General features: G+C 42.0%; 4 protein-coding genes across 11 annotated transcripts; 1 reads left to right on the plus strand and 3 right to left on the minus strand.

The window, feature by feature from the left end:
* Positions 1–78: 78 nt before the first annotated feature.
* Positions 79–6,651, minus strand: clp1 (cleavage factor polyribonucleotide kinase subunit 1). 2 transcript variants are annotated; one of them, XM_017473784.2, is made up of 6 exons: positions 6,566–6,651; positions 5,901–6,181; positions 3,776–3,883; positions 3,561–3,680; positions 2,570–2,707; positions 79–1,600 (listed from the first exon to the last, which is right to left on the minus strand). In XM_017473784.2, exons 2-6 carry the CDS (start codon positions 6,177–6,179, stop codon positions 905–907), a joined length of 1,341 nt encoding a protein of 446 aa, XP_017329273.1. In that variant the 5' UTR covers positions 6,180–6,181; positions 6,566–6,651; the 3' UTR covers positions 79–904. The 2 variants fall into 2 exon arrangements, with proteins under 2 accessions (XP_017329273.1, XP_017329272.1); XM_017473783.3 differs by lacking the exon at positions 6,566–6,651 and adding an exon at positions 6,296–6,540.
* Positions 6,652–6,761: 110 nt separating this feature from the next.
* selenoh (selenoprotein H) lies at positions 6,762–10,634 on the minus strand. Of its 2 annotated transcripts, none has more exons than XM_017473786.3 (5): positions 10,548–10,634; positions 9,182–9,302; positions 8,301–8,443; positions 7,768–7,879; positions 6,762–7,605 (listed from the first exon to the last, which is right to left on the minus strand). In XM_017473786.3, exons 1-4 carry the CDS (start codon positions 10,573–10,575, stop codon positions 7,773–7,775), a joined length of 399 nt encoding a protein of 132 aa, XP_017329275.1. In that variant the 5' UTR covers positions 10,576–10,634; the 3' UTR covers positions 6,762–7,605; positions 7,768–7,772. The 2 variants fall into 2 exon arrangements, with proteins under 2 accessions (XP_017329275.1, XP_017329274.1); XM_017473785.3 differs by having other exon boundaries at positions 7,758–7,879.
* Positions 10,635–12,450: 1,816 nt separating this feature from the next.
* mif (macrophage migration inhibitory factor) lies at positions 12,451–14,985 on the minus strand. Its single transcript, NM_001200304.1, is given in 3 exon segments — positions 12,451–12,950; positions 14,392–14,564; positions 14,808–14,985. Coding segments are annotated over 3 exon segments (348 nt in total). The 5' UTR covers positions 14,916–14,985; the 3' UTR covers positions 12,451–12,883.
* A 1,027-nt stretch (positions 14,986–16,012) lies between these two features.
* On the plus strand, positions 16,013–23,247 carry si:dkeyp-121d2.7 (zinc finger protein 623). Of its 6 annotated transcripts, none has more exons than XM_017473790.3 (5): positions 16,019–16,137; positions 16,617–16,963; positions 17,173–17,378; positions 19,340–19,421; positions 21,417–23,247. In XM_017473790.3, the coding sequence occupies exons 2-5, from the start codon at positions 16,639–16,641 to the stop codon at positions 22,238–22,240; spliced, it is 1,437 nt and encodes a 478-aa protein (XP_017329279.1). In that variant the 5' UTR covers positions 16,019–16,137; positions 16,617–16,638; the 3' UTR covers positions 22,241–23,247. The 6 variants fall into 6 exon arrangements, with proteins under 6 accessions (XP_017329280.1, XP_017329279.1, XP_017329277.1 ...); XM_017473788.2 differs by having other exon boundaries at positions 16,019–16,129; XM_017473789.3 differs by having other exon boundaries at positions 16,020–16,129; positions 16,620–16,963.
* The last annotated feature ends 399 nt before the right edge of the window (positions 23,248–23,646 follow it).

Consider the following 23,646-nt stretch of genomic DNA (forward strand, 5'->3'; position numbering starts at 1 on the left):
GAGCCAATAAAACACCAAAGCTTTACATTTAAACTTGAAAAGGAAACAAGGATTTCTTGTAAAACACCACTCTGTCAGTTAAAGTGAACAAACGGCAGGTTTATTCATTTATTTGTTTATTTTACATAAGAACAAGGCAAATCAGTTCAACACGTTTATTAGAAACATCTGTCCAAGATACTTTATCAAATAAAATATATCTGAGACAAGACAAGAATGAATGAAAGAAAGAAAGAAAGAAAGAAAGAAGAGAGAAAGAAATGATGCGAAAGGTGGGAGAGAATGAAAGAGAAATGGGATGAAGAAAGAAAGAAAGAAAAACAAAAAATTAAAGAAAAGGTTAGATTAAAAATGAAAGAAAATGTGAGAAATGAAGGGAAATGTGAGAACGAAAGACAAGAATGGAAATAAATAAAGACAGAAATGAGGTAAAAGAAGAGACATCAAGAAAAATGACAATGAAAGAAAGAACAAACTAAGGAAAGAAAAAGAATGAAAGAATGGGGAAAGAATGAGAAAAAAGAAAAAACGTGAGAAAGAAAGGAAGAGTGAGAAGAAATGATTACGAAAGGAAACTGATGGGATGTACAAAGAAATAAAGCGTGAAAGAGATTAAAAAGAAAAAAGAAAAAAAAGAAAAACGAGAGACATGGAGAAAATGTGGAAAAAGCAGAAAGAGAGAAAATGAGGGTGAGAGAAAGTAGGGACCAATAAAATGAGAGGAATAAAAATCAATATGAGGAAGAATAAGCACTGGTAAAATAAGGGCACAGTGATCTTTCCATCTGCTGATCCCACTTCAGTTCATGTACAGATGATAATCTCACTCCATTTCCACATTCCTGTTTTTCCCAGCATGCCCCCCCCCCCACACACACTCGTCCCCACCCTTCCCTCCACTTCTTCATTTGAGGTCTATGAAGCGAATGTCCATGATGAGGAGTGTGTGTCGAGGCAGCGGTCTGGGTGCTGGAGCGAGTACGGTCATCACCTGAGCCTGAGTGTCCACAGCCGTAACCACGATGAAGCCACAAACCGGACTCTCTAAAATCCCCCTGCTGCGGCTCTCCCCTGCCTCGGCGTCGTCCTCCACGCAGCTAACGCTCAGCACGTGATGGGTCAGGTCACGCCCTGGGCTCACTGGCACCAGCTTCAGCTGCGTGTCATCTTGCGACATGCCCAGTGGCAGACACGAGTCTGGAATGGAGGGTGCTCCGATCTTGTAGATGCGCACATCTGAGAAGCGCACGTCGAAAGCATGTGGGTAGAACGAGGTGCTGCGGAAACCATAAAAATACTCGCGGATCTTATCGTCACGTGTCTCCCGCCTGCAGTCTTTGGAGCGTTCTACCACACCGCCGGACTTGGGTAGCAGCACCACGCGGACAAAGTGTGGCAGATCCCGTTTGAGCTCGTTGTACAGGCGTTCCTGATCGAGGACCAGCACCACGTCCACCTGGAACGCTGAAGCGCAGTGGACCAGCGCCTGGTATCCTGAACCCTTCACCCAGCCGCACGTGTTGATGATGCAGCCTCCTACGCTGGCTTTCCGGTTCACCTCACAGCGCTGTGAGAACACCTCCGCTAGGCAGGACGTCAGCTACATGCACACACAGAGAGAGTATTTAGAGGGATTGCAGGATGAAAACAGATTAGGTTTTTGACTTTCATTCCATTGTGCTACTACTAGACAGACTAAAAGACTAAAGCACTGATGCATCAGTCATGTAGAGATGAAGCAAGGCCTAAATCTTACTGGCACCGCTATCAGCAGGTAGTCCTTATTAGGCCTCATCAATCAATCTTTTAGCTAAAGTTGCACATAAACATTTGCTTACGGTCTGCTAAACCGTACAAATACTTTCTGTCGGTTTTATAAGTTTCGGAAAACGCATTTGTTTGTGCTCGTGTGAGCACGTTCATCGGCCGTATCATGCAAAGCGTGTTCCTGACACAGCTCATTTGCATATAGTGACGCCCACAAAACTCCATAAAAGGTCAAGTGTACAGACAGCTGGGAGCCCGAAATGAAAAACGACGGTAAAAGGCTAAATGGTAGAAATGGAAGTTATTTTGACTCACTTCTATGGCAATAAAAATATTAAATAATAAGTCATGGGTTCAAATCCCAGCAAATGCCAAGCTGCCACTGTTGGGCCCCTGAGCAAGTCGCTTAAAACCTGAACTGCCCAGTTGTATAAATGAGATAAATGTAATACTGTAAATGTAAATATTAACGATAATAAGTGAGCACTTACACGCCACCGTTTCTTCTGTCATAATTGAACGATTTGTTTCATTCGTCTTCGTTTATGCCCTTGTGTTGGCTCAAGTTCTTTATTTTTTTTTATATTCTTTAATTAATGCCAATAATTTAAAACTACTGGTTTTCACAAAAACGTTCTCAATGGTATTCTTAACCACTGACCTAGAGAACTAATATGTGTTTTTGATAGAGACTCCAAAGCACTTCTAAGTCGCTCTTTATAAAAGTGTCTGCTAAAGGCTGTAAATGTAACAAAAACAAGCAATTTAAACTCAACGGTATATCCCAGATACGTGTCTTCACCTTGTTATAGAGTTTGATATTGGTCCCTGGTGTCGTGGAGCCAAAGTGGAAGACTAGAGGAGCCTGGACGGAGAAGCCTTCCTCGACATCTGCTGGACGCTCAATGTACAACGCTGACATTGTCCCTGGAACAGAAACCTGAAAATATAAAACAGCATGAAACATTTTTCCTTTAGTAGACAAAAATGGCTGTAGACAATCCATCGAGCAGTTGTCTCATTAAACTCTGATGATAGACTATACAGTGCCCTTCACTAATATTGGCACCCTTGGTAAATATGAGCAAAGAGGGCTGTGAAAAATTGTCTTTATCTTTGAACCTTTTGTTAAAAAAAATTCACAAAAATACTCTGCTCCTATGGATATCAAACAATTGCAAACACAACAGATATTAAATGAAAACCTGACTGCATCTGCTAGAAAGCTTAAAATGGGTCGTGGTTGGATCTTCCAGCATGACAATGATCCAAAACATGTTGATCCAAGATCAACACAAAAATGGTTTACTGACCACAAAATCAAGGTCCTGTCATGGCCATCCCAGTCCCCTGACCTGAGACCCATAGAAAACCTGTGGCGTGAACTGAAGAGCGGAGTCCACCAGTGTGGACCTCGAAATGTGAAGGATCTGGAGAGATTCTCTACGGAGGAACGGTCTCAGATCCCTTGCCATGTATTCTCCAACCTCATCAGGCATTATAGGAGGACTCAGAGCTGTTATCTTGGCAAAGGGAAGTAGCACAAAGTATTGTCTAAAAGGGTGCCAATAATTGTTGCACACCTATGTATAAAAAAGATATTTTTGGGATAAACCTGTGTCGTGTTTGCAATTGTTTGATATCCATGAGACCGGAGTATTTTTGTGAAATTTTTTTTAATAAAAGATCAAACAACAACGAGAATGTTTCACAGCCTTCGTTGCTCATATTTACCAAGGGTGCCAATATTAGCGGAGGACACTATATAAATTTCCTAGGTCATATTCTCTTACGCTGCTTTGGCCGACGTCCAGCTCCACAAGCGTGGGCCTCCTGCCCAGCCTCACGGCGTAGTTCAGCAGCAGACGACTTACTGTGGATTTCCCCACGTCGGTCGGCCCCACCACCATGACCTACACAAATGCACAGAGTGGTTATTCAAATTTTCTTCCATCACTACACGTCTGTAACTAAAATGCAGAACAATGAGATGTGAAAGGTGACGTACCCTTGGCCCTCTCTCGTTTTCCCTCTCAGCCTGCCGTCTCATTTGCTCCAATGCAGCGTGTGTGTTCAGATACAACAGCATAGGCGTGTCTTTGGAGACATAAGCCACCTGCATACAGTGAAAGAGATAGAAAGAGTCACCAGTTACATGCAGACATACACCTTAGGTGCCAGCTGCCTTGTATTCACACTCATTGGCAAACTTAATTACACCTACCATACACACCATCATTAGAACCTTCTTGACCAGATATTATGTGGGTGCTTCATCTGCTTGTCACAATGTTGGCTTTCCACTGATGGATTGGGTTGAGGGCAGCTGATATTGTGTACAGCGCAGACAGCCTATAATTGCATACCCACGAAATATACATATGTAACCTGTATACAGATAAAATGTCTACTGAGCTTCTGTGATGCAATACGATGCATTCACACATCCAGTCACATCATCGCCACAGTGTTGCCAATTTAAAGACTCTGCCGCTAGATTTGGTGACTTGTTATTGCTTAGCGACAAAACGTTTGTTGAGCAGACATTATTGACTGTCTGGTACTCGATTCAGCTCCCCAGCTTACATTACAGTTGAGAGAGCAGGTTCAGTCGACTCGCCACAAGTGTGGAAAGCCTGACTGCGTTGTGCTTATATGAGCCTATGTTTCCAAACACTGTGACAATCACTGATCATCGCTGTTTCCCACTGACCAATCACTGATCATCAATGTTTCCCAGTGACCAGAGAGAGAGAAAGAAGGAGAGAGATGAATGCTGGTGAGGGTACAACTGTTTATTGTGGCTATAACGTCAGTGATGTACCTTGTCCGTCCATCCATCCATCCACCATAATGCTTATACTCATGCTTATGAATTTGAATCCCATGGAACTCTGGGCACAAGGTGGGGAACATGCTGGACGGGGTGCCAACCCATCGCAGGGCACAATCGCATATACATTCACACACCACGGACAATTTGGAAACACCAGTCAGCCTACAGTGCATGTCTTTGGACTGGGGGAGGAAACCGGAGTATGTGGAGAAAACCCCCAAAGCACTGGGAGAACACGCAAACTGCACACACACAGAGCGGAGGCGGGATTCGAACCCCCAACCCCAGGAGGTGATAGGCAAACATGTTAACCACTAAGCCACCGTGCCCCCCAATGTGTGACATATAATTCATTCATTATTTAAATATAGTAATCAATAGTAACATTGTAATTGAAATAAAACACTACACACTTTGTGGTTAAAGGGATAGTTCATCCAAAAATAAAAATTCTGTCATCGATGACTCACCCTCATGTCGTTCCAAACCGGCAAGACGTTCGTTCATCTTCAGAACACAAATGAAATCATTTGAATGAAATCTGGGAGATTTCTGTCCCTCCCTTTACAGTTCAAGTAACCAACTTTCCCGTTGGAACGTGATACAACGGGACCCGAAAGCATCGCACTGTTTCCAGCAGAGAAAGAGGGACGTTGTACACAAACTGAGCCACATAGAACAATCTTTGCAACAAAGATGTCTGCACATTTCGACATAGAGGACTTTTTGTTTTTTTGCTCGCTCTAGCGTCAACACAACATGCCTGCGTCCAAGATCCACGCAGACGCGAAGATATTTCGCTAACCGAGACTTAACTTTAGTTTTCTTTTTGCGCACACAAAGCATTTGTATCACTTCATAAAACTGGGATTAAACCACTGGAGTCCCATGGATCACTTTTACAATGCATTTTACGAACTTTTTTGGAGCTTGCAAGTTTTGGTTACTTGGAATGTAAACTGAAGGGACAGAAATCTACCACGTTTCATTAAAATGTCTTCGTCTGTGTTCCAAAGACGAAAGAAAGTCTTATGGGTTTGGACCGCCATGAGGCTGAGTAACTGATGATGGAATTTTAATTTTTGGGCGAACTATCCCTTTAAACAAAAATAATTCACTATGCGTTGGTAATAACATTCCACTTCACATTGTGCCACATCACAGCACCCTGGTATGGATTATTTTCCATTCTATTAAGATTCAATTCCATTTCTCTCAAAATCTTAATTCATTATGATATGCAAATAAAAACGACGACTACATGAATATGCAAATTAACACATGACCACCACCTCACCTCGGTCTTGCCGCTGAGTGACAGGCTGCATCCCTGCCACGTGAACACAGCGATCTTCGAACCAGGCCCGAATGTGTACTTCTTGTTCCGGTTCAGTTCGGACCCGAACACCTCGGCCAAACCGGACAGCAGTTCGAGCTGCACCCGCTCTCCGGCCTCGACCTCAAACCGCAACTCGGTCTCCTTCTCCAGGTCAAAGCGCGAACCCCCGCCGCTCCCCGCGCCTCCTCCGGAGCTTGGGCCTTCGTCACCGGCTTTCTCGGGCGCTTCAGTGCTCATGCCTGGGAGAGGACAGGACAGGACACCGACGGGACACTTAAACTCGATTTCTCTCTAAACCAACTTTAACAAAGTGTACCTACTTCCAACCAGCCATTGTATAATCACTCACTTACCATACATGCTTAAATTCAAACCACAAGCACAATTAACGTTATTCTTACTATCCTGGCTTATTATAGTTTACATTATTTGTCTGAAATAATCGCTGGCTACTGATTAAATCGAATTAAATACGTTTGGAGGAGTTAGCTGTTAGCTATGGAGGTGTGCTAGAAAGTAGCAGCTTGGTTAATTTATTTGATTTTTCGTTATTTTATTTAAGTTATCCGTTCAACCACTAAAAAAAACTCATATGAGTGTTTAACCCAGGTAAACTGGCTTACTTTTAAAGAAAAAAAAATTAACTCCAAATGTATCCCTCGTGTTTTCAAATCATCCACCAGCGTCAGGGCAACTCGGTCGCATGGTGATGACGTAAAGGAAGCACTAGACAGGTGCCCCGCCCCCAAGTGTGAAGCACTCGTTCAAAGCAGCTTCACGTCGAAAAATTTAAGAAAAATAGAGGCGAAATAGTACAAAAACACAAACAGAATTTTTTTAAAATCGCTTTTATACACAAAACAGTAGACGTTTACGAATTCAAAACGGTGTTTATAGCAGATTTTAATATGCCAAACATACACTATATGGCCAAAAGTATGTGGATACTTAACCATCACACCCATACGTGGGTCTTCCTCAAAACGCTGGTACAAAGTCTGAAGCACACGATTGTATAAGGTGGCTTTGTATGCTGTAGCATTACAATTTCTCTTCAGTAGAACTAATGAGACAATCCCAAAGCATGACAATGTCCCTGTGCACAAAAGGAGGTAAATGGAGACATGGTTTGCTGAGGTCGGAGCGGAAGAACTTGAGTGATGTTCAGGGCCCTGACCTCGACCTCAACACCTGTGGGATGAACTGCACCCCAGGCCTCCTCACGAAACATCAGTGCCTGACCTCACTAATATAGCTGAATGAACACAAATTCCCACAGCAATACACCAAAATCTAGTGGAAAGCCTTCACAGAGTGGAGCTTATTATAAACAGAAAAAGAAAAGAAACCTGGAATCGGTTGTTTAACAAGGACATCACACGATGGTGTGATAGTCTGCTGTCCACATAATTTTGGCCATAGTGTACCAAACCCATTTCCCAAGAAGTAATGAAGCATAAGTCTACAGAAACGTCTAATAATATAACCACGGTTAAAGTAAAGAACACACATCAGCTTGTGAACTCAAAAAGAAGTAAACAGAAGATCATAAGGAGGCAGCAATGATCCAGGTTAGGATGCTAAACACATCAGAGAACAGACTGGAAGTCATCCATTTGGTCCATCCTCATCATTATGCATCCAAGAAACTCAAGACGATTAACTGAAAGTTAAGATAAAAACACATTTAATTTAGTAGTCATTTACATGTCCTGAAAAGAGTTTGCAGTAGAATACGAATCTGAATTTTAACGACATTTTAATTAAGTGTCAAACATTCATTAGCACCATGTTGAAATCCACGAAAATTCACACCTTTCCTCACAATTTCTACTTGCTCTTTAGGGCCTCCTCCAGGGCAGTTACAACCTCAGCAGGCTCTGGAAACTTCAGTTTACGGGGAGGACCTTTCTTGAGACCAGTCCACAACACCAGCTCTGAAAAGATACAGGGAGAAAGATTATACAAAATGAGCTTTTACATGGATCCTCCAAATAAAGCTGCTCATGACATGCTGTGTGGGCAGAGTCTGTAAAGTATATAAAGTGTGAGCTGTTTAAGCATGGACTATAAAAACTTTCAGTGTTCTCTGAATTTTGTCACATAACATTATACTATATGCACAAGTCTTAAACTTTGCCAAATTATTGACTGAATTATTCAGTTTTTGGTACAGAGACTTAAAGAAAATTAAGTGTATTGAAGGTGTTCTTAATGACTATTAGTAAGTGCACATCAGACTATAATAGCTTTTAAAAAAAAAAGAAACAAAAACATTTCACTGGGGTCTTTTAAAATTACATTCCGTGTAATTTTTGGCATTTAACACTATTGTTGTGTGTTCGGCTGTAAAAGTACCTTTCTTCCCCTCAATTAGAGTGACCTCAAAGCTGTTGCGTCGAGGCTTCTCGGGGTTGAGCACCACATGAAGCTCAGGATGTGCGGAGAGGAGAGCCTCACGCACAGCATCGGCATTCCGCCCATACACACGTCAGCTTTTACTGAGAGAGACAGAGAGAGAGACCCACACCATACTAAACACTGAGAATACAGACAAGTAAATGCACATTTAAATATTATCTTTTGACATTTTTAATATTAAAAAGTAAACAAAACTTCCTTACAGGACAAAATTATTGTTTTACATTAACACTCACCCTTCCCACCAAGGAATACCGTTAAAAGCAGAATTTCAAGCATTGCAAGAACAATTTTACATACAAGCTCGTGAAAAAAAAGAGAAAAAAAGAAAAAGAAAAAAAAGACTATTCTGAATTCCCAAAAATTGAGCTTTTATGTAAGTCTACCTTAGCAAGATTCCTGTGGTTTTAAAAAAAAAAAGAGGTAAAATGAATACATTTATAGACTAAGACCACCTGCTAACAGGATCAAAACAGATTTGAGTGTACATGTGATATCACCGAGGGGAAAAAAGAAAAAGAAAAATCTAACTCTGACTGAGATACTAGTTATGTTCAGGTTTTAAAGGATGGATCTGGATCAGAATCCCATCCTGGGTCACTTCTCTGTAACTGTATACTCTTTCCATTTTGCTGGAATCATCTGGCATGTAATATTCAAAAACAATCATGTGCAACAGAAGTTACTCAATTTGACTTCAGTTTTGCTAAACCAATCAATTCTAAACAGTTCCTTAATCATGTTGGAAAATCCATCAGTCGTCCAGGATTTAAATTAGCAACAAAGCAAATGGTTTTCCTTCTACGCTGTATACTGACCAGTGTTCGATGATTACTCTCTGGCCTTCATCATCCTCCCGTTCACCCTTGTTTCCTTTATCCTGCTTTGCCACGGGCTCTGCCGCTGCAATCACGTCTGCCTTGCGCTTTGCCCCACGACCTACATACACACATACAAAATATAGTATAAGTATATGGAGACTGTAGTGTACTTTACCCCAATCACAGTACAGTGGTCAGAATAATAGAAACTTATTTACCTAAACCCTCTTTTGGAGGGACTTGGAGGTCATCAATGCATCTTTCAACAGTTTAATCCCAAATAGGTTCAATACACAAGGCATGAAATTATGGCTTCTGCATGCTTAATTGTGTCTAATTTGAGACATGTGATAAGGCCAATGTCTTAATCTCTACCTAAACAGAGCGATGCAGCAGCACTTTAGTCCTTTAGTCTGTCCAGTTCTTTCACCTCCTCATGCATACACTTTGCTCAAACAGATCAGCTTCCAAAGCTTCATGCAAATACCAGTCAACACCATCACACCCATCATCTCATAGATCATACGTCTGTGTCATATAGCTTGCATGGCATTCTGGGACTTTGAATAATGTTGGATTTCTCATTAATATGACTCTGAACATCTCACAAAAATGGTTGAGTGAGTAAAGAAAAGCTCTTGCTCTTTTGTTTCTTCAGAGATAAGTTCAAAACCTGACTTATTCCTTGTGCATGAACATTTCTCATATAAAAAACATATTGACGCAAGTGTTGGACAACTACTAACATCTCAGGATTAACACAAATACAGCACCAACCACCAAACGAGCACCAGAATCACTAATCACATCACAATGTATCATAAGGATACTTAGGTGTGTTTCAGGGTGGACTTCCTTTAAATAAATCTTGCCACTCTGGCCTGTTAATCTTATGCAAGTCATGCAAACTCAGTAGATTCTATCTTTCTAGTGTTCATTTAAGTCATAGCACAACGCAGAATAGTATTTTTAACATTTACTTATTAAATATTTCTAACTATTGAGGACTCACGTGACCAGTTACACAGCACTCAGGATATTCTGCAAATGCACGTGCATGTTACATAATTAAAATGGCTCAGGTAAGCACGTGCTCAAAAGACCAACTTCAGGTGCAAATCTTCTTCACGTAGATCAAAGTGTTTGGAACTAAATGCACTCTATAAGATAGATAAAACATGGTCTTATATCATTTGTACTACTTTGCACGAGATGGATATAGAACGATATGAACCCCGTGTGATTTCGAAATGCATCACTTATCTTGTGTTTTTTATCTCTTCTCAGTTAAACTGCCATATTTTGTAAGATGCATGCCTTAACTACAATCTAAACCAAGATAATAATCAGAGGTTTATTATACCTGCTTTAGCACGCGTCGCCATTCTCATGTACAACAACAGAGAAGTTTCTTCACCGGAAAAGCGACGAGGCGCGCCATCTAACGGTGGAGGAGAGCCATGACTGCCTTTAACACTCACCGTCCACTTTATTAGGAACACCCGCACACATGCACTTTCATGCCATTGTCCAAACACTTGCATACAGACACAGGTCAAGAGCTTGTGTGATCTGGACAGTTAAAGTTTGGGGAGAAAAACCAAAACAGGTGATATTTTTCCCCCCAGTCTTCAGTTGTGAAGTTTCTGTGATTCTGTGCCTGATATGAGTGACACTCAAAGTGTCACTAATGTGTTGTGAGTTTTGAAATGCTTTTCTGCTCACCATGGATGTAAAGAGTGGTAATCTCAGAATGGGGAAAAGGGCTGGTTTGAGTATTTCAGAAACTACAGAGCTTCTGGGATCTTTCACACATAACAGTCTCTAGAGTTTACACAGAATGATGCGAAAAACAATAAAACATGCAGTAGCAACTGGAAATGCATTGTTGAGAAAAGTCAGACTGGTTTGAGATGACAGGAAGGCTATAGTAACCACGCTTTACAACCATGATGAGCAGAAAAGCATTTCAGAACATTACGCGCTGAACGTTGAAGTGGATGGACGACAACAACAGAAGACCACATCAAGTGACTCAACAGTAAAGGCTCTGAGTTACTGATCAGAAGATTGGGGATTCAAGCCACAGGACTGCCAAGCTGACAATGTTCAGCCCTTAGGGCCTTAACGCTCTCTGCTCCAGAGGTGTCATATCATGGATGACCCTGTGCTCTGACCCCTGCTTTCCAACCAGCTGGGGTATGCAAAGAAAAGAATTTCACTGTGATGTATATGTGATATATAACAGTTTCTTCTTCAGGTTCAACCCCTGTTAGCTAAGAACAGTATCAGGATCACCAAAACTGGACAGTTTGGGAAAAAATTTGACCAGGCACAGTTTCTGAAATGCTCAAACCAGCATGTCTGGCACCAACAAGCAGGCCATTTTGTACGTATTTTATAAATTTGATCAATTTAAGTTTTAAGATAAAGTTTATTTATACAATTTGACCTTAAGGATCACTCATGTACCTTTTAAAACAGCTTCACTCTTTAAAATCTAAATAAAGGTCCCTGATGAAATACAATAAAAACCCTCATAGAATTTGTAATAGTTTTAATGGTTATAATGGGAATTGTATTAGTTTTAATGGAAACTTTAATGGTCCCTGTGGGTCTCTACTGGTAATTTGTTGCATTCTATTGGTGTCATGTTATGTCTGATGGATAGCATTGAAGACTGATAATGGTTTTAATGCTTAGCTGATGGTTTTTAAATGGTAGTTGTAGTGGTTTGTAATGGTATTTATAGTTTTTTTCAACAAGGTTACATTACATGTGCCATTCCAGATAAAACGAAACATACGTCTTACTTATGTCTGATAGGTTGTGGATGAAAAGAATATCTACATCTACTTTGCATTTGATCTGAAAAGATATTCTAATGCTAATTAAGGGACATCTGTAAAACCTAACACCCCAAATGTCTTGTTGGTCGAAATAAATTTTCAGCATCGTCAGCTTCACGAACACAATGTATATAGAATTGAAATGTAAAATAAATTCTCAATCATTCATTTTGATGTCTCTTAGTAATTATAAATGACTAAAACTATGAACATGAATTCTTTGGGCTAAGACAGAAATCCCTGGAACACCGGGTGTGAAGCAGGAATAGACCCTGGATGGGATACCAGTCCATCAGAGGGCACCATGTACACACCTAGGAGCAATTTAGAAAAGCTGTCATGTTTTTGGGAGGTGGAAGAGAATGAGAATCCTGAGTAAACCCACACAGACACAAGGAGAACACGTGAACCTCCACAGACAGTAAAATAAGCTCATTCATAAATCTTTTATTCATGATAGTCATTTAGATTTCGTAAATCAAGCCTTCGATGTGATATCCGCCAATATGTTACATAGACACGATCACAAAACACATGTGAAGCAGCAATTTCCAAGTTTATTCATATTCATACTTCTGTTCCAAAAATATGAAAACCAAATCATTAATCAGAGAATTATGTTTCATATTTATTCTGTATTTTTGCAAAGCTTGAGAAGTGACGTTACAATCTTAACAGGAAAAAAAAAACCAGTAACCTGACATGTAACCGCTATGATCTACAATTCAAATAAAGCAAATCTAAATCCAAGTGCTGTGTAGTGCAAAATCTATCACATCTCTAGTGCTCTGCTGTTTATTACTTCTGAAGGAATGGATGTATTGGTAATAGATGAGAAAATCCAGTTCCTTTAACCAAAGGTGGAGTTGTTCCAGGCCACGTTCACTGCGTCCATGTCGAAAAAGTTAATGTAGATCCTGAGGAAAGAAAAAAGAACCACAGTGTTGTTGAATTCTCAAATCTGATTGGTCAGAAGGCATTGATTAATGTCCTATAACAGCAGCTGGTTTATATTAATGCACTCGCTCTAATACGTTATCGTTTCTATAGCAACAGCTTGTTCACAGGGATTTGTATTGCGGATGTGCCACATAATCTAAGCCTAATAGGAAACATTAAAACGGTGTTGTTATTTAACAAAACAAAACCTATAACTACTGATAATGTGAAGCTTTCTGTAAGGAAATTTATTTAACATTTACGGAAGGAGTCTCCAGTGTCAGCGCTTTGTAACAGTAAGTTTTCCACCACGGGAAAACTTACACCGAAGTCTTCAGGAGTTGGGAATTAAATTTGTGCCAGATGTATTGAACGTAACCTTCGAGAAACGAACAAAAACATACAAGGAGAAAGAAGAAAAACTCTCAGAAACTGAAAATGGTGAACTCGGTGGCAAACATTTAACATGATCTTCAAATAAACAGCGTTCTTTGTTAACAGCGCTGCCAGAGCTTCCGTTTACTTTCGCTGTTCTGGCACTAACCTCTCGTGGGGGCGGGGCTTTTAAACAGTGATTGACTCTCATTGGCTAGTGAGATTTGGATCAACAGCTTCCTGACCTGGAAGTAGAAACGCTCCGGAGAGCTCATCTCCTATGCACTCACCCAATCCTCAAATATTACTTACGAACTAATATTCTGACTAAATAAGTAAGTAAGTAATTAATTTCCACTACAAAGTACAAAGACTATAACTATAGAGAGAACCGCATCCAGAATGCTCTCCGAACTTCACGACACTGAAATCTCTACTTCTTGGTCAGGGAGCGGTGCATGCAAATCTCTCTAACCAATGAGAGTAAAGCGAAAATAAATGCAATCTCTGGCAGCGCGTTCATAAACCATAATTAATGAAAATGAAGTTTAGAAAACTGCTAACAAAGAATGCTGTTTATTTGAAGATCATGTAAAATTTTTGCCACAGAGTTCACCGTTTGAATTTTCTGAGAGTTCTTCTTCTTTCTCCTTGTATATTTTTGTTCCTTTCTTGGAAAGCAGTCGTCTATTTGCATGTACAGCATGACAAATAATTTACTGCACTTGAAGCTTTCGTAAAATTACAAATGAAACACCCAGAACTGTATACGGTACCATAACGAAGACGAACTGTATGTCGATACGTGAAATTCTGGAGGGAACGTCGGACGACGTGGTGTAAGGACGTAATGACGTGTGCTGTTAATCGATCTATGTTCTATAACATGTAAAACGGGAATATGAAAGGAGTATTCTAAAAGCGACTCATGTAAACACCTTAATCACAATATTGTGTGCCTTATTCAGAATAAGGTCAACAATTAGATTATTGCAGTCCATATGAACGTCGTCAGAGTGTGTCTGTGCGTGCGTGCGTGCATACCTGTCAGGTGAAATGCCCAGGTGTTTATGAAGCACACCCATGAGCAGTTTGGAATACTGTTTATTCTGCGAGCCTCCGATCTTCCCGATGCTGTGGAGGGAGCAGAGGGCACACGGGTCTCCTTTACCCCCGAACATCATCATCTGATCCGGGACGATGTGCACAGCAATGTACTGGGAGGAACAACAAGATCATAATTAAGTCTCATTTACAAGTAACATGCACATTTCTATACACAATGCATGGTAGTGGAGGAGAATGTCACAGACAGACACACACACAGACAGACAGACACACACACACACACACACACACACACACACACACACACACACACACAGACAGACACACAGACACACACACAGACACACACACACGCGCGCGGCCTATATAGCTGAGCACGAGCTCCAACTCACATTGGCTGGTTTCCCCATGGCTTTAGCAAGCTCCTGGGTAATTTCAGACAGTAATCCTGCAGGAACTTCATCTTTCGAAACATTTGTATTCACCACGAACATCGGCATGGCGACAGACTTCCTTTAAAATACCGTACAACTGAGAAAAACGGATGTGTAGCGTCTGAATTAACGTTTCCGTTAAGGTGAATGACTGTGTACGTGTTCCTGCACGATCTTTGTCCCCAGCCCCGCCTTCCGAATTTGCAGCCCGCCGATTGGTCAGCGAAAAAGTCCATCAAAATACCGTAAAATACAACGTAGCAAAAAAGAAAGCGGTTGATACAAAAAGTAAATATTGCACATGTAGGAATGAAGTATAAATATCTTAATCTAATGAGTCATTAAAATACATAAAAAGAATGTTTTTTGTAATAACTTTTTTGTGATAACGTATAAAACAGAATAATAAAATAAGCTTTGTTTAAAATATTTTTTTGTATTTTATTACTCGTTATTTTTTCTTATGAAGTGAGTACTTGCCTCATGTGATCTTTTTAGTCTACAAAAATGTATAACGTACATTTAAATTAAAATAGTAATAAATGCAAAAAATAAATAAAAAAAAATACACAAGCTTTTTTTATCAACAACATCATCGTCCACTCCAAGTGCAGGAAGTGGGAACACAATACGGGTGGGAAAGAAAACATACACGCCTCCTCAGGAACTGAGAAAATGCTAGAAAGAAAGTTTACGCCCCCTTTCGCATTGTAAGGGATATGTAAAATTCCTAAAAGGTTTCTACACCCAGACTGATAGGAAAAAGGTTCTAGATTGTTCTATCACTATTCATGTATTGATTTGATAAAATTTTAATATATAGAAATATATATTATGTATTTTTCTTCTCATTTAGTGTTGTTTTTCTGTTGTATTATTTACTGTAGCAGTACTTGCATTTACACGTTTAAAAAAAAGCCAAAAATGAATCAAGAAAATCTACAAAAACATTACAAAAAGTTGCAATAATGACCGTTTCTCCAAAGTTCCGAGCTTTTCTGACATTTACGGTAACAAAATTTTTCGCGCATGCGCACGTCTACTTTTCAGGAGCAAAACGGTTGCATATAAAACTGCGCTCTGTTTAGTGGTAGTGCACACTACGTAGGGTGTAGAAAACATGATCTAATAATGCCCAAAGTGCACTTATAAAGGAAGCAGTGGGTTTTATCGGGATACAGCCTGTATCGTAGGCGAGAATTAACAGCACTTGAGTTGAGAAGGGGACCATAACGCCTGATTTCTTTTTGGTGTAACGTTGTACTACCTTGTGTGAACGGGTTAGAAGGTTTAAATTGATTATTTCTGTGTATTGTTGTTGTGAAGATTTGTGTGAAGCTGAGAGTAGAGTAGCGTGCGGATAATATAGTGTTTTTTTTTTTTAAAAAGCAGTGTGTGTGTGTGTGTGTGTGTGTGAAGTTGTCCAATCAGAGTAATTATTAGAGTAATTAGTAACACTAATAGGTTAATTATAAGAATGCACATTAGTGTTGGTTTAGTTGTAGTGTAAATAAGGAGCAGTTCATGATCAGACTAGGGAATATGACAGTTTATGTAAGATGATAGATACAGGGGTTTGTTTTCGGTTTAAACTTTTCACTCTGGGTAAAAAAAAAAAAACCCCAAAAACATCAGTTTTCCGCAAAATTAGCACGAAGAATACAAGTATGAATGAATCTAATGCACTTTGAGAGGGAGAATAGTGATGAGATCATGTAATGCAGTAGAGAGTGAGTGAGTATAGTGTATGTGTGTGTTTATTTCTAGCAGAGCTGGTGCGTAAAGAGGCATGGCGGACTCGGTGAAGACGTTCCAGGCGCATCTGACCGCCGTGATGGACAGCCTGGTGCGCGCGTCCGTGTGCGAGATCACCAAGCTGTTCGAGGACACGGTGAACGACTACCTGGTGGAGATCTCGCTCAACCGGAAGGAGAACGAGGCTTTGAAACTGCGCCTGAGACTCACCGAGAACAAGCTTAAGAACGAGCGGAAGTACGGGCTGGCCTGGGCGGCCAGTCGGCGCGCAGCCGGCCTGCTCGGTCCTGATGAGACCGGCGCAGCAAAAAAGAGAAAGCTGGAGCCTAGTAAGCACAGGCACAAGTTCATTACTACTAGTGAGTGCTGGTGGACGTCTAACTTTGGCATTTAGTGCAACCAGAATGCACTGAGGGAGAGAGGAAGGAAGTGAGTGTAATGGCGACCTGCTCCTCAGCTCTCAGTTCTCATTTTTCTCTTTCTGCCTCTCTCCTCCCTCTCTGTGTTCTTCTCCTTTGCTCTGTCTCACTCCCTCCCCCCTTCCTGATCTCCTCTCCCTCCCTTTCAGGAGGCAAGCAGGCCAAGGAGTGGAGCGGTGGCGTGTGGGAGGAGGGGGTTGGAGGAGCGAGGGATGAGAGGAGGGACAAGAGGAGGGACGAGAGGAGGGACGTGGGCCGCACGCATCCACCAACCACAGTGGAAGGAGAGGAGCAGGAGGAGGAGAGGAGACACGTCTCTGGGGAGAGAAAGGAGGTGGCCACTGTTAAGGAGGAGGTGAGCGGCCAATCGGAGACGAGGAAGCCGGTGCAGGGAGAGAGAAGGGGAGGGAGGGAGGGAGGGAGGAGAGAGAAAGAGTCTGATGAGGAGAGGGAGGGAAGGAGGGAAACGTGTGTGTAAGGATTAAGAAAGTAGAAGGAAACAAAGCAGGAGCAGCAGAAAAAAGAGAAACTTGCGTTCGCACGGACGCCGCCGACTGCATGCCGTTAGTCAGGCTGACTCAAGTGGGAGTTTATCGTGACTCGTCAGTAGAGTTCATGTACATCGGAGCAGAAATATTGTTTCATCTGAAGTGTGAGATGAGCGCAAAATATACCATGAATGCACAGGAGAGCGCTCCGTTACAGAAACAAGGATAGATGAGAAATGCAGAAAGACGGACATAGATAGATAGAAAGATGGATCGAGAGAGAGATTTAGCCAAGACCGGTAGATATGGAAGCGTGTGGGTAGGCAGACACAGACGGACAAAGTAGCTATCTAGACATGGATATATAGACTGAAATGGGTGGACAGATCACTAGCCCGGCTACCCTGGGACAAGCAGATCCAGACTATTTGGGTTTGTTTGTTTATTTATTTATTTATTTTTATACTCTGTCCTATACATTTTGGTGTTTTCACTGTTTTAACACAACCTCTTCACCTCTGGAAGGGCTGTATTTGGAGCAGGGAAATCTCTAAAATGTGCAGGACAGGGGGTACTCCAGGACCATGGTTGGAAACCCGTGGCCTAGAGCAGCACAAATAGTTTCAACAACCAGAAAAAAGAAAGGGAAAATCCTCCTTATTGACTTTTACAAAACAATAATTTTCATTTGATATGTAGCTATGTTTAAATGTAATGCACTTCACAGTGGTGTGACGCACCTCAGTGCGAATCATTGCCAAGCCAAGATAACCGAAATGTTCACCAGCAACTTACTGGCTTTTTGTTAAGAAGATTTGTTAGCCAAGGATAATACTCGCCATCGATTAATTCACCTCAGCCTGTATTAATGCATTTAACTATCTAACTATCACCATACGTTATTGCTTTACATAGAGACACCATGTTGTTGCCTCGTCAGTTTCCAGGCAACCGGAACATAGGACTGGGCAGCACACGATGGGCAGGACGTAGCCCGATGCTTCTGGATTGTAACGACCAACGCGCTTATACGTTATAGAGTCACACGACCATGTTACAACAGTTGAAAAGAGCTCTTTATTAGTTTTCAAACAACACCAACAGCCACGAAATCGGGCATTTTAGCCGACTTTGGAGCTCCGTTTCTGGTACGGAGCTCACTATGGTTCAGTCCCTCATTTTGAAAGTCCCTCGGACAGACGTTTTGTTTATTTAATCAAAAACTTTGAGAGAATTTATACGTGTATTTAATTATTAAGATCTGATGAAGCTGTAGTCCGTTTTGTTTACAATATTAAACCTCTGTTCGTAGCCATTTTTGATTTTAGTTTTATGAAGACACAAATGCACATCTGTTTTGCGTTTGTTTATAATTCAGAACTAAAAAAAGAAAGTTCTGAATGTTTTTTCGTTTTTCCCTCATTCAGATTTTGTTAAAAAAAAAATTCAGACGCAAATTGAAAGCGTGAAGCAAATCAACTCGAATCATGACCCGAGTGTATCGTTACACCCAGCGTTGGAGCTTCTATTTGTTTGACTGGCTAGCTATTGAGTTTATGATTTGCCCACCCCTGGGATTGATTGATGGATGGATGGATGGATGGCCAGCCACACACGGAGACAGATGAATGCAATATTTAATTACAAGATTTAATAATACTTTTAGATTTCAATTTTATTTTAGATTTTAATAATCCTTTAATATTCGATAATAAAAAAAGTGTATGTGTGTGTATATATATGTGTATATACAGTATGTAACCCAGTTTGCTGAATAGTATGTATATAAATACAATGCACTGTGTTATTTCTGTGTGTGTTTGATCAGGAGGACGTGTACAGGTGCGAGTCAGTGAGGCTGCTGCAGGAGGCGCTTCAGATGAGCCAGACTGAAAGCAACACAGCACACGGTGAGCACCAGAAGGCCACACGTGGGTAAGAGAAGGCGTATAGCTGTGTGATTAGTGTGGGTAAGGAAGGCGTATAGCTGTGTGATTAGTGGGGGTAGGGAAGGCGTATAGCTGTGTGATTAGTGGGGGTAAGGGAAGGCGTATAGCTGTGTGATTAGTGGGGGTAAGGGAAGGCGTATAGCTGTGTGATTAGTGGGGGTAAGGGAAGGCGTATAACTGTGTGATTAGTGGGGGTAAGGGAAGGCGTATAGCTGTGTGATTAGTGGGGGTAAGGAAGGCGTATAGCTGTGTGATTAGTGGGGGTAAGGGAAGGCGTATAGCTGTGTGATTAGTGGGGGTAAGGGAAGGCGTATAGCTGTGTGATTAGTGGGGGTAAGGGAAGGCGTATAGCTGTGTGATTAGTGGGGGTAAGGAAGGCGTATAGCTGTGTGATTAGTGGGGGTAAGGGAAGGCGTATAGCTGTGTGCTTAGTGGGGGTAAGAGAAGGCGTATAGCTGTGTGATTAGTGGGGGTAAGGGAAGGCGTATAGCTGTGTGATTTAGTGGGGGTAAGGAAGGCGTATAGCTGTGTGATTAGTGGGGGTAAGGGAAGGCGTATAGCTGTGTGATTAGTGGGGGTAAGGAAGGCGTATAGCTGTGTGATTGGTGGGGGTAAGAGAAGGCGTATAGCTGTGTGCTTAGTGTGGGTAAGAGAAGGCGTATAGCTGTGTGCTTAGTGTGGGTAAGAGAAGGCGTATAGCTGTGTGATTAGTGGGGGTAAGAGAAGGCGTATAGCTGTGTGATTAGTGGGGGTAAGAGAAGGCGTATAGCTGTGTGATTAGTGGGGGTAAGGGAAGGCGTATAGCTGTGTGCTTAGTGGGGGTAAGAGAAGGCGTATAGCTGTGTGATTAGTGGGGGTAAGGGAAGGCGTATAGCTGTGTGATTTAGTGGGGGTAAGGAAGGCGTATAGCTGTGTGATTAGTGCGGGTAAGGGAAGGCGTATAGCTGTGTGATTAGTGCGGGTAAGGGAAGGCGTATAGCTGTGTGATTAGTGGGGGTAAGGAAGGCGTATAGCTGTGTGATTAGTGGGGGTAAGGCAAGGCGTATAGCTGTGTGATTAGTGGGGGTAAGGCAAGGCGTATAGCTGTGTGATTAGTGGGGGTAAGGGAAGGCGTATAGCTGTGTGATTAGTGGGGGTAAGGGAAGGCGTATAGCTGTGTGATTAGTGGGGGTAAGGGAAGGCGTATAGCTGTGTGATTAGTGGGGGTAAGGGAAGGCGTATAGCTGTGTGATTAGTGGGGGTAAGGGAAGGCGTATAGCTGTGTGCTTAGTGGGGGTAAGGGAAGGCGTATAGCTGTGTGATTAGTGGGGGTAAGGGAAGGCGTATAGCTGTGTGATTAGTGGGGGTAAGAAAAGGCGTATAGCTGTGTGATTAGTGGGGGTAAGAGAAGGCGTATAGCTGTGTGATTAGTGGGGGTAAGAGAAGGTGCGGACATGCTGGAGCTGATCCTGGGGTATTATTTCTCCCTTCTGCTGAGAAAACTGAAGCTGTACTTTTCCAAATGGCTGGTCCAATGCCAAAGGGTGCACCAGCTGTTTTTTGGTCATATTCCAGTATGTCTCTGGTGGCCTCACGACTCCCTGGTTCGATCCTGAGCTTGGGTTTTTTGTGTCTGTAGTTTCACGTGTTCTCTCAGTGTTTGTGTGGGTTTCCTCCAGGTTCTCCGTTTTCCTCTCAATTTCTAATAACATGCCTGCAGGTGAATTGGCGACTCTAAATGCTCTCTAGATGTAAATCAAATGGTATCTCTGTGTTCCTGGGATAGACTTCGCATCCACCGTCACCCTGACCACCCTGCTTTCAGAAGATGAAGGAGAATGACTGAATGCAGCTAATAATCTTTTCTAACAGCCGATTTCAGCTGTTTACACCACAACGGCCAAATGAAAATGATCTATAGGGACATACGTTGAGCTAGAGCTCCTTACGTTTTAATTTGTGTCTTTTTGTGTTTAGAAGATTTGGATCCTGTCTCTGCTGGTCCTGGATCAGCTGTGGGTGAAGTGTGGGAGCAGCCCGATCTGTCAGCCGGACCTACAAACAGTAGCGACGAGCTCAGCGGGCTAGAGACCGCCTTAAAGGTGGAGTGCGAGAGGGAGGAGGCAGGATCCACCCTGACCGGCCCGTCCCAAGCTGCGGACAGAGCCGAAGGTGTGGAATTCATCGGCCTGGACGGTTTGTGCAGCTCTCAACAGGAACCTGCATCCTCAACACGTGAATCCAACTCTGCCGAGTTAGGCTCCGGGAGCCAGGGAGACGACGAGGGGGAGGAGTCAGGTCGAGAGGCAGAGGACTTCCTGCATTTCTGCCCTCGATGCGGCAGCGGCTTTAACGTTGCAGCCGACCTGGCTGAACACGTGTGCCCGCTGACCGAGGAACGTTTCCAGTGTTCAGCGTGCGGCCGGGCCTTCGGTCACGCCTGGAGCTTGAAGAGCCACGAATGCGTACAAGCGGGTGAGCAGCCGCACCGCTGTGAACTCTGCGGGAAACGTTTCACACACTCGCGCTCCCTTGAGCGCCACCAGCTGGTACACACGGGCGAGCGTCCACACCGGTGCCCACAATGCGGCCGCAGTTTCAGCCGCCTCGGCAACCTAGAGCGGCACCAGCGCATCCACACGGGCGAGCGGCCATACGAATGCGGAGCTTGCGGCAAACGCTTCAGTCGCATCGAGTACCTCAAACGGCACCAGCAGATCCACAGCGGAGAGAGAGGAGAGAGGAACCAGACACTCAGCGACACGGAGCTGAAACAAAATCAGTGCTTCTCCAGCGCCTGATCAACTGCTTAATACTTAAGACCTTAAGACCTAATTCTCCATCCATCTTTAAAGACCAATGATCCATATTTCTAAATGTCCTCAGTTCCTTGAAACTGTTTTCTCTTTTCCCCACACACACACCTCATAGGGCTGCACTACTGCATACGTATATCATTTATTACTCATTATTACAGGATTAGCTTTTGTAGTACTGAAATTTGAAAAGCCTATGTAATTTAAATGAGCACAAAACTTTTTTTCTTTTTCTTTGTTTTTTATTTTTTACACTCTGTGAACCTTCTGGCCATCTCAGAGCTTCCAGATGTTCATGGAACATGGAATCTGTGGGTGTGTTTTCGGGAAAACCTGGCATTAGTGCGATCCTTACGCTAACCCTTATATTTGCTAATTTGGTGCGTCAGTATTTGAATATGAATTAATGCAAAATTTTAAATGTCACATATCACAGGCTCACCAATTATACATTTTTAAAAATATATGTACTGCGAGTCATATCGCAATCAACACATGTAGAACTATAATCATCATGTACTTTTTTTTTTTTTTTTTTTTTTGTACATATTGTACAGCCCTAACATTCCATCTCTTCCTAAACATCCTAAAAACAGCAAGATAGTATATCAGATTAGACCACACGTCTAAGTGAAAGTAAGTGTGTAAAAATGTTATCCCGATCCTTTAAAAAAAAAAAAAAAAAAATCATACGCAGTCCTCTGCATCAAACGAGCTCAAATTGTGTTGTGCATTACACTCTGTGTGACTCATAGAGTCTTGTACATCTTCCTCAGCCAGAGCTAGATTAAAGTCCATATTTCACCTGGCAGGAAACATCAGGTTTAGAACCTAATCACTGGATCTTACACCACGTATAGTTTGACACCTCACATTAAGCCTTGTTTGATTGGGATTAGTGTCTCTGGGGAAGTTCGGGAATGATAATTTTATACGTCACCTCTGTGATAAAACTCTCATGTTTGTTCATAGTAAAGAAATTTCAGGAACGAGTTTCTATGTTTGTTTGTTTGTTTTCTTCCCCCCTACAACACTCGATGTGTGAATAAAAGTAACTCCTACAAATTAAGGAACCCTATGTAAAACTAATCCCGTTTGAAAAAGGTCCTAAGAAGTCATTTGTAAGTTACTGATCGGATCATAGTCCGCTTCTTTAAAACCCGTTCAACAAAACGTCCTAAAATAAAATGGAAAAATAGGATGTGTCCCAAAATTGAGCAAGGGTCTCACTCAGGCTTCCGACATTATGCTGAAATAGTGCTGCCTGTATACAGTACGTAGGAGTTACGTATTAATCCCAAAACAGCATTAATGGGATAATTAAGTATATAAATGCAGATTTGAGCCAAAACATGACCCATGAGATGCTCACACGGACGTGTATCAGGTTG

Source organism: Ictalurus punctatus, chromosome 8, assembly GCF_001660625.3.
Source record: "Ictalurus punctatus breed USDA103 chromosome 8, Coco_2.0, whole genome shotgun sequence".
Taxonomy (NCBI): Eukaryota; Metazoa; Chordata; class Actinopteri; order Siluriformes; family Ictaluridae; genus Ictalurus; species Ictalurus punctatus.